This window comes from Gavialis gangeticus, unplaced genomic scaffold, assembly GCF_001723915.1.
Source record: "Gavialis gangeticus isolate Ggan-Ray unplaced genomic scaffold, GavGan_comp1, whole genome shotgun sequence".
NCBI lineage: Eukaryota > Metazoa > Chordata > Crocodylia > Gavialidae > Gavialis > Gavialis gangeticus.
In genome coordinates, this window is record NW_017728991.1 from 4,718,142 (window position 1) to 4,728,786 (window position 10,645).

The 10,645-nt window shown below is 42.8% G+C and overlaps 1 protein-coding gene across 1 annotated transcript in view; it reads left to right on the forward strand.

Annotated features, from left to right (window-relative positions):
• The window catches only part of LOC109296754 (ATP-binding cassette sub-family A member 10-like), a 53,073-nt gene that overhangs the window by 9,228 nt on the left and 33,200 nt on the right, over positions 1-10,645 (forward strand). The window contains exons 7-15 of the mRNA XM_019516309.1: positions 1,197-1,335; positions 2,900-3,085; positions 3,520-3,667; positions 4,658-4,829; positions 5,432-5,490; positions 6,153-6,263; positions 6,798-6,973; positions 7,760-7,879; positions 10,180-10,318. Coding sequence (XP_019371854.1) covers positions 1,197-1,335; positions 2,900-3,085; positions 3,520-3,667; positions 4,658-4,829; positions 5,432-5,490; positions 6,153-6,263; positions 6,798-6,973; positions 7,760-7,879; positions 10,180-10,318 — 1,250 coding nt within the window. The remainder of the gene's footprint in view (positions 1-1,196; positions 1,336-2,899; positions 3,086-3,519; positions 3,668-4,657; positions 4,830-5,431; positions 5,491-6,152; positions 6,264-6,797; positions 6,974-7,759; positions 7,880-10,179; positions 10,319-10,645) is intronic.

Here is a 10,645-nt window from a genome sequence, read left to right on the forward strand (position 1 = left end):
GGGGGGCTCATGCAGAGCCCCCCATGCAGCATGGGGCAGCAGGGATTACCCCCCATGTCCAGCAGCACCCAGTGAGCACTGTGACTTTTTTTTTAAAGTACTGAGCTGGAGCGGAGGGCTGGGGGAGCAGGTGGGAGTGGGGGGGCTGGCAGAGGTCCCTCCCATGGACCCCTCCACCCCTCCTTCACCCCCCCATCTCCCAGCCCTGGTACTTACCAGTTCGGAGTCAGCTGCAGCTCCCTGCTGCAGCCACAAGGGACTGCCCGATCACCAAAGCGCTCCAAATCTTTCCCGAAAATTTGGAGAGCTTTGAATCGATTCAGAACTTTTAATTGGTCCCCTGATTCGTTTCAGATTCAGAGATTTAGCCACCGAATTGGGCCGAATCTCCTCCGAATCAAATCACCACCTGAAGCTTTGCACAGCCCTAGTGCAAATCTTTATGGAGAGACTGAGACCTGTGTGTGGAGGATGTAAAGAGGCTGTCACTTCAGAGCAAGGACCGACGTACGTTGTTTGGAGTAGTTCATGCAGACTCACTCTGTCATACAGTTTATAGCTATTCTGAGGAAAAGCTAAACTTTGACTCCCCTTGAAAATTTTTTTTAAAAAAATAGCTAAAAAAACCCCCAACTCTCGGGGCTGGGGAGCTTTTCATAGTGAGAAGATATACCAGACAGCTCGCCCTTCCTGGCTAGGGATTCTTTTCTTAGGGAGTGTGTGGGTTTGAGGTCTCTCACTAGATCTGTGGAAATACAGGCAGATTTGTAGTACAGCCACAGATGGTGACATAATTTTTTCCTAGCCGTATCACACAGGGAGACCCAGGAGACTTAAGGTAATAGAAACCCACCTAACGCAGAGGATCCTCTGATATCCGTGGGGCTTGAGAATAGCCTGTTTTCTACGTGGGGTGGTTCAAACACCTCCTCCAACGGGGAGAAAACTCTGTCCATCCCCACTCATCCCTCTTTTCCCAGGGAAGGGATACGTTCCTGATCTGATGCATTCCTCTGGGTAGCTCCTTGCTGACGTCAATCGTGCCAACAACCGTACATGGAATAGCAATGGGCTTTCCCACGGAATGCCTAAGTAATGTAATTAAGAGATGGTGTTTGCCATACAGATGAAGTCTTAATTAAGATGAAGTCATTAATTAAGCAAGCAGGAACATAATAATATCTTTTCGTTTGCAGGCTCTCCTGGAGTTTGCTGTATGCCATCAATATTTTGATTATGTCCTGTGCATTGACAGCTATCTTTTTTAGTGAGTTTTTCATCATGAGCAGTTTCTCTGCTGTCTGGCTTCTGTTTTTCCTTTATGGCATCTCATCCGTAAGTCTGAGTATACATTTCTTTACCCCTCACATTAAAATGTCAGTAATAGCCTACACTGCTAATAGCTACAGGGCAGATACGAGGGTGTCTTGGTACTGTAGCCTTTGCTTGGTCAGGCCGATTGATTAAGCTGAGGATATCTCTAAGGCCCCTCTACATGTTACAGGCATTGTGTAGTTAACCAGTTAATTGTGCAGTTTCCTTAAGACCAGCTACATGTGCAAAATACTTATCATGCCATGAAAAGCTCCAAACTGCTACGAAGTTAGACCTCAACAATATGTACTAACTTTATAGCTGGTTGCTATTCAGGTTGAATGTGCACGTGTAGCAGGGTCTCCCCAGCTGCAACTGAGGGGACTCAGCCCAAGCAGCTGTTGACTCTGGGTCCTGGCAGTACCCGAAGGTCCTAACATTATCCACCACCTATGGACATGCTGGGTAGCAACACAGCTGTGCCGCCAGATATGTGGAATATGAGAATGTGATTGTAAAACCCTTCTTTAATCATATTCTCATATTCCACATATGATTCAATGAGGGTTTGAAACCATGATATTCAGGATCTCTGCTAACATTTTTCAGATGAATTCCATTCAGTTGACATACACTTAGTGCAAATACAAATATTACTTGTTGAAGATGATTAGCCATGTCCTTCTTTGAGAAGACACCTGCTGAATTAAATTTTGCTTCCAGTATTGCTTTAAGCTTGAAGGTGAAATATTTTGGATCTCTTCAAAATTGTTTGGGTGTACTCTGCTAATTCTCTATCATTGTTTATCTCCATTCTTACTACCAGATTAATTTTTCATCATTTTTGTGCACTGTATATAGTACTGCATAAGAACAGAAATTATGATCCTGGTGGTTTGTTTAAAACTATTCCTTCACTAGCAAAAGTCACTTGACATCATAACATATATTAAGAATTTGAACAAAAAGGGAACTTAACCTACCGCAAGGGGTAGTTTGAAATAAAAAGAACTAATTTTTTTTTAAGGGAGCCCTGCGGTGTTTTTTGTATAGGTAGTGGAAATGATTGAGTATTGATTCTAGGATATAACCATGGGTAATTTTCTGTTTAAACTGCATACAGCTAGGCAAGTCATACATTTTTGTTAATGGGTCGTGTCTAGTGTGGCCATCTGTCCCATTTTTCCCAGGAAAGCCCTGGATTTTGGACATCAGTCCCAGGTGTGGGCCACAGATTAAAATGTGTGTCCTGGGCATGAGGCGCAGTCTGGCAAGGAAGGGAAGCAGCACCCTACCCCAGGAAGGCAGCCAGGCAAGCACCACGGCTGCCCTGCCGGCCTGTGACAGCATGCTGCTCTACCTCCACCTCTCCCTGCAGTGCACCACTGACTTGGGAGGGGGAAAGAGGAAGGGGGCAGTGTCCTGGATGTCCTGTATTTCCAACCAGGATGGGTGGCATCCTAGTCTTGTCATGGTTGAACATGTGCATCTCCCACTGTCTCTCAAGTATCTCCTTCAGACCTGTTCTTACCTCAGAGCACTTCATTCACAACCTCACCAACTAAGAGCTCCCTTATCTTTACAGATCCACTTCATCTTCCTGCTCAGTTCCCTCTTAAAGAAACATAAAACTACTGCCAACGTTGGGTTCCTCCTCACCCTTCTCTGTGGATTCCTGAGTCTTATTGTACTGCTGACAAAACTCCCCGCACCTTTGGAATGGGCTTTGGGACTCCTCTGCCCCTTTGCTTTTAATGCTGGATTTGCAAAGGTATGGAAGAGTATTTGGGAAATTGTAACTAGGAGCTGGCTCTCTGCATAAGCTAGGCGCTTGACAAGCAGATTACAACTTATTTGTTATGGTGTTAGCTTTCAACAGCTCCATTTGTTAGATGATACATAAGCACAGAGGCGTAACTCCTGTCCCAAAGAATTTGTTGTGGTCTATTCGTCCTATGTTAGGTAAATAGAGAGGATTAGGTTGGAGTAAGCCAGAACTGGGTATCATCTACCCAATTGGTATCATTGGGTATCATTGATACCTGATTGGGTATCATCATAAATAATAGTAGAAATCTATTTCAAGTGAAGAAAGAATAAGAGGGGAGCTTTGGTGATGGACTTCACAAATTATTTCTAGGCATGCAAAGTATTGTGTAAATCTCATCATGCGTGAAGATTCTCAGACTTTGTCTTTTCTTGCAGATTTTTCATTTAGAAAAATATGGAATAGGTTTATCTTTTTCTAACTTGATGGAGGAATCAAACTTTTTATTGAAAACTTACATAATACTGATTCTTGATGCCATTTTGTATATGGTGCTGGCTATCTATTTTGACAAAGTTTTGCCTGGTAAGCAGATTCATAGATAAGACTGTGTAGATTTCCTGTTATACACAGTTGTGGTTTTAAAGCTGCCTGTCTGTGTCTCTCTCTTTCGTACATGAACATATGTGCTTGAAATGAATATAACGGGTAATGGAATAATGCTGGGAAAAGAAATTTCAGGGAGAACATCACAAACATTTATTATATAGACTCCACATTCAACTGTGGAATAGTTCCCCAGGGAAATGGAAGATGGCTGGTGTCATGCTATGAATGTACTGGTAGAAAGAACATAATTTATGTAGAAGGGAAAGGGACAGACTTTTCAGGCTGGTATATTGGCCCAAATTGTTGATTCTTCAACAATTGTTGAAAAATGTTGAATGGGAAATGTTGATTTCCCCCCCTCCATTTCTGACATTTTTGGCTTGTTAGTTTGTCTGCTGGTTCAAACCCTGGGGTTATCACTGGGCCTTTGTAGCTAGCAAAGGTGCTAGAGAGGTGTATGGTGTACAGTAAGTGGAGCAGAGGCTACTTTATCAGAACAGTAGAAAGAACATCAATAAAGCATCATCCATGAGATGGTGGAGGGCTGGAAGCATTGATAGGTAGGGCCTTGCTCTCTTTTGCCTATTATAATATATAGAGCTCAGTTTTGTAACATAGATGGGAAAGAATCTCCTTTGTGGCTCAATGCATCCATCCATTCTGCTGTACAGTTTCTGGCATGCAGTATGTCTTCTGTTGGCTGTAAATTCAGATGCATGACAATGTCCTGAACTAGTGGCCAAATTTTAAAAGTCAATAAGGCACGTAAAGGCAGCCATGGTCCTATAGGTAGGATTATCAAATGAAGGTAGGTGCTTCAGTATTTTTTAAATCCCATTGGGCATCCATCTCCATCGTTAGGTGTCTAATTTTTTTTAAATCCGATCAAAAATATTCAATGACATGAATAAGGTTTTGACAAATCCTTGATCAGCTAAAATGTTATATCCTCTGCTTCTTGATCAGACAAATATGGAATACCATATCCCCCTTTATTCTTCCTGAAATCATCATACTGGTCCAAAAACAGGAGAGATTACCCTGGTGAGAGACCAGAAATTGAACAGAACCGGGAACGTATCTTTAACGATAATATGGAGCGAATACCTCCAGACTTTGTTGGGAAGGAAGCCATCAGGTAGAGATACTGATATATACTCAAAAAGTAACCTGTTGCTACCCTGGGGGCCAGGGCCACTAATCTGCTGTTGTGCTCTTACAATCAATTTTACTTCATCTGCTCAATTGTGGCGTTCATGGGATGACTGCAGAAATACTTTATTTCATAAAATAAAAATGCAGAGCTAGATTTAGCACTGTTAAAATGCAGGTGAGAGTAAGTCAAAAATGAAGGACTTGAGACCCTTTGTATATTTAATTCATGATAAAAGCTTTATTGAAAAATAATAGCAGCAGAGAGGAATAGATGGCTACTCTTCTCGGCTACTCATTATTGCTGCAGTCTAATTTGGATAAAGATAAGGCGGAGGAATTTCTTGCAACTGATTCAGTCTTTATACATGAAAGGAGTGATCTTTAAGCACCTTGTGCCATGTGTAGTCCATTACATTTATGAAAAGTTGATATAGGACGGTACCATAGCTGACTGGTAGCTACTTTTTATATACTGTCTTTGTGAATGACTGTGAAGGATCAACTCCTTAAGAATGAATAAGCAGCCCCTAGAAACTAATTTGCTGGTCTCTAGTCCTAATAACAACTTCCATATCCTTCCTTTAGACTCAACAATATTAAAAAAATATATGGAAAGAATGACCAGAAAACAGAAGCTCTCAGAGGTAAAAGTTTTGTCATCCTTTGTTCCTAAATAAAAATGAATTAAATGTATTACAAAAAACTGAGGCAGGTTTTGTTTTATTTTATTTTAAATATATATCCATAATTATTAACCATGCTTAGTACAATGAACATTTGGGGACAATGCAAATATTTTCACTGTGACATTTAACCACTGTTAAATATGAGAAAAATTAGTTCTAGAAATGAAATGACATTAGTTGAGTAGCATAATTGATATGTCACGTCAGGTTAATTCATACAGCTGATATGTACCCTATTCAGTTTTGAAGCATATTTGTGCTATCTGTAACAAAGTTTGCTCTGCACTTAGAGTAATAATTTATGTTTTTAATTTATTCTAATTCTGTCTCTTCCTTCCCTCAGTACTGCAGTACTCCCTTTTTAATAAATATCAAGAAAAAAATATTAGTCAAGAAATAAATCAGTTTCCCATAAATATCAAGAAAACTAACCCAAAGTTTAGTTTCTGTATTTCTGGCTTTTGCTTATATCAGTTTTGACAGAAGCAACATTTCCTGAATGGTTGTTTGACCCTTGGATACCACTCTTTGCTGAGAGCTGCAGGGACTAATAGAACCTAATTTACTTTCTAAAACCTTAATCCTAACAATGCACTTGTTTTGACTTTTTTTAAAACTAGGTTTGTTCTTGAATATTTATGAAGGCCAAATCACTGCATTGCTTGGTCATAGTGGAGCTGGAAAAACTACCTTGCTAAATGTGCTCAGTGGATTTATCAAGGCTTCAGACGGTAAGGCAATACACTATCAACTGAAGGGCTTGACATCAACTATGTTAGAATCATAGAATCGTAGAAAATGAGGGTTGGAAGGGACCTCAGGAGGTTACATCTAGTCCAACCCCTGCTCCAAGCAGGACCAGCCCCAACTACATCATCCCAGCCAAGGCTTTGTTGAGCTGGACCTTAAAAACCTCCAAGGATGGAGAGGCCACCACCACACTAGGTAACCTGTTCCAGGGCTTTACTACCTTCCTAGTGAGAGTTTTTCCTGATATCCAACCCAAACTTCCCTTGCTGCAGCTTGAGCACATTGCTCCTTGTCCTGTCGTCTGCCCCCACTGAGATCAGTCCAGCTCCATCCTCTTTGCAGCCCCCCTGCAGGGAGTTGAAGGCTGCTATCAAATCCCCCCTCAGTCTTCTCTTCTCCAGACTAAATCAGCCCAGCTCCCTCAGCCTCTCATCACAAGTCATTTTCATTGCCAAACTATGTTTGGGTGAAAGACAAAGGGTTCTTTATCTTATCCTGTTTATTTGTTCATACAGGTTCAGCCACCATATACAACTACCACTTGTCTGAAATAGGAGACAGAGAGAGAATCAGAGAGAGGATTGGGTTCTGTCCACAGTTCAACATCCAGTTTGAAGTTGTAACAGTGAAAGAAAATTTGCAAATTTTTGCTGGAATCAAAGGGATCCAGTCCAGTGAGACCAAATGCGAGGTGAGCATTTGTTTATTAGCAAAGAACCTTGACTCCGCAGCAGCATTGGATTATTTTCTCATGAAAGCTTGAATTTTAAATCTATAGATGGTAAGAATGTGGTAAGATTCTCAGTTTCGTTGGTTTCTGTTTGAACAATTTATGCCAACAAAAAATCTAACCAAATCACCTTTTGAAAATCCTGATAAAAGTCCAACAGTATCTTTACTAGTCATTTCTGAAAATCCTTTGTAACCATTTAACTTTTACCAAAGCATGGTGGCAAAACCAGCTCCCCTGAAGCATTCCATTGTAGCATTATGGTCTTAATCACGAGGGGGAGGTAGGAAAGCTCAACTTGTATGTGTATTATTTTTGCAATAAGAACCGAGATATTATTCTGATTCTGAATCTCCATGAAGTTGAGAAATGGTTAGGTTTTAAATATGAGAACCTGTATTGCTGTTGGATGTCTGGCTCCACTTAGTTTAGACTGGATGAAGAAATAGTTTTAGAAACAGCAAAGGTTGGTGTTTCATCAGGTTCTTAGGGATACAAATCTCAGCAAGCTCACGCCAGACACACACTGTTGGCTTCCTTGCTTCAATAAAGGTTATTCCTGTAGTTTTCCTTGCTTCTGCTGCATCACTGATGTCTAAGGGAACATTTCAAAGAACTCAAACCAGCAGGCACACACGATGATGTTTAACTTTAATAGTGATGCACAAGTGCTACCTAGAAGTTCCTATTTGGGGAATGATTCCAAAGCAAACTGGTACTTGAAATTTCTTTCTATGTATTTTGTAGGTGCAAAATATTTTGACAGTGTTGGATATGACCAGCATTCAGGACATCCAAGCTGATAAACTGAGTGGCGGGCAAAAAAGAAAATTGTCTCTTGGGATTGCCATGTTAGGAGATCCACAGGTAAAAGGAAGAAGACAAGCACAGCCATAGCATATGTGGAAAAGCCCTGATCCCAAAAGATTTATGCATGTACTAACTATAAGGATTCCCATACCTACCATCAGGCTACTTACAGTACCTAAAAATAAGTATGGAATTGTGTCAAGGCACAAGTAGTGCCTATCACTTTAAGAGATTCAAGCAGGTTCTGGAATAGCCAGCAGGTGTGCTCAAGCCCAGTTAGGTAGTCACCTGATGGCTAGGAGGCTGCCTGACTGGAGGAGGGCTGGGCAGTCAGAGTATAAGCTCAGACCTAGGGAACAGGGACAGCAGTTACATCTGGGGAGCCGGAGGAGCAACATCCCTGAGCCAGATGACTACATCTCCTGGAACATCTGGAGGAAAGGGGGAGCTAGCTGGGGAAGGAGGAGGCCTATCAGGGTCCCCAGTCCAGGCAGGGCTGAGTGAAAGGGGCTGGGAAAGCTGAGCCTGAGGAACATCAAGAGAGAGTAGGCTGCCTTACCAGGGAAGTAAGAAGGAACCCCAAGAGTTCTGGCATAGAGACACTGGTGGGACTCAAGCAAGAGTAGGAGGGTACTCTGATGGTGGGAGAGATGCATTGGGAATGGCTCCAGAGAGAGCACTTGCTTAGCCAGCGTAAAGAGCCTCAATGAGAAAGAGAGTGGGCAGGTGGTTGTTGAGGTTGTTAGCCTACTTCAACCTGCCCAAGCGAGGCTGAAGGGCAAGGTGCCTATCATGAGGGGGTTGGTCAGTGCTGCAGAGGACCTGGTGCCCCAAGTGGCCAAGCCAGGTGAGTGAATATCCCTTGGGTGAAGGACCATCAGCAAGAGTGGGGAGCTGGAAGGCCAGCCCTGCCCATATGAAAGGCGGTCCCAGAAACTACCCAGAGGCAGGGACAGGTGAAACCAGGCCTGGAGTAGACATGGGGTTAGTGTGAGTGGAAGGTCTACAAAGTATGTGCAGGTTCTAGAGAGAAGGGAGCCAGGTAGAGCTTGAGGATAGGACTGTGAATGTCCATTGGTCCTGGGTAAAACTGCATCCTCCTGGAGTCAGTTGGTGTGATGGGGCTGCCTGTGGTGGGGCAGCCTCCATGAAATGCCACATGTGGGCCACTCCAAGGAAAGATGAGGATGGGGTGGCAGAAAGCCTCAGTTCCCACTGGCTTGTAGGTACCCTGTGGAAGGTAAAGGCTAGGGGAGCACAGCCCAACAGAAAAGCACAGAGCACAGGCCTACTGAAGGGGCCTACAGCAGGGTCCATATCCATCGAGTTGGGTCTGAATTGAGGCCAAGGTCCAGTGAGGGCCCTGAGGCCATAGGGGCAAGGAGCCCTGAGTGAGATGGGCAAGGAGACCATAGGGGCCAGGAACCCAGAGTGATATGAGGGGCAGGAGGCCCTAGAGTGAGGCCCATGGAAGAGCCTGAGGGAGAGGGCCCAGTCAGGGGCCAAATAATGTAATCAGATGCCATCTGCAAGGCATGGAGCACAATGTAGGGGAGGTTTGGAGCCATGTATTTGGGCCCAGTACACCACAGCCACAATTAGGGCAGCTTCCCACATTTTTATCAATTTATATCAAGGTGTGGCAGGCAAGTAAGGGCAGATTGACCTAGATGAGGAGGAGGGCCAGTGATGCCCGTGGTCCCAAGAGGTATCCCGCCACAGGAATTGTTTGCAAGATCAAGTACTTTGTGTATGTTTTCATGTAATAAGTATATAGATAATATCTGAAATGAAGTCAGTGGTCTGAGGGGGAAAAAAAAGATATAAAAATACCTACATTCTTCAAGAACTATTCACTGGGATCTATTTAACAAAGAAAGAATGGAGGCAGCATCAATAATACATTTAGCTCAAACTGGCTATTCTCAGGAAGGATAATTTAAAATGAGAAACAAATTATAAAAATACAGATGAAAAACATAAATGGCATTGCTTTTTTGATACATGCTAAAAAGAATCTGTGTGTATCTGTATGTATAACACAAGATTTTTCATAGTAAATGAATCTATATGCAATATCAGAAAGTATTAAAAAATCCAAACCATCCAATATTTTTTAATAATCCTTCAGATGTTCTTTGTATTTCCCTAGTTGGTTTTGGAGGTCTTAGGATACACTCGTGCTATGCTTTCAAATTTTTCAACCAAATGCCCTGAATCTTTTATTTAAGAAAAAAATAAAATTCTTTTTCTTAACTGCAGAAGCTGAAACCATGAAAAATGTCAACTCACACTAGCCTTGCAATAACATTGTGAGGAGATAATACAAGCAATGTCTTCCTCCATTTCTCTTTCAGGTTTTGCTTCTAGACGAGCCAACTGCTGGGCTAGATCCATGTTCTAGGTATCGGGTGTGGACCCTGCTGAAGGAACATAAACCTGGTCGAGTGACTCTGTTCAGCACCCAGTTCATGGATGAGGCTGATGTCCTGGCTGGTGAGCACAGTTACAAGCTGTTTTCCTGAAGAGTAAAACAAATCTCCAGGGTACTGGCTCAGCCTAAAGGGTCAGGATGTCATTTTTGGCTTCCCTGAATCAAAAGGGATTTTCACATAAATTCACAGTGCTGCTTCCCCTGCAATACTTTCCTCCCTGTCCAGCCTCTCTCCATCCTAATTCCTCTTTGACACCCATGTCTTCTGAAATTTGAAAGCAGTGGTAATGCATTGAGGGTGCATGGGGGTGCACTGGTGTACCCCCTGACAGCTAGCATTCCCCACTTAGGAGATGGGCAGCAGGGGCAGGCAGGAGTGCTGGTGCCCC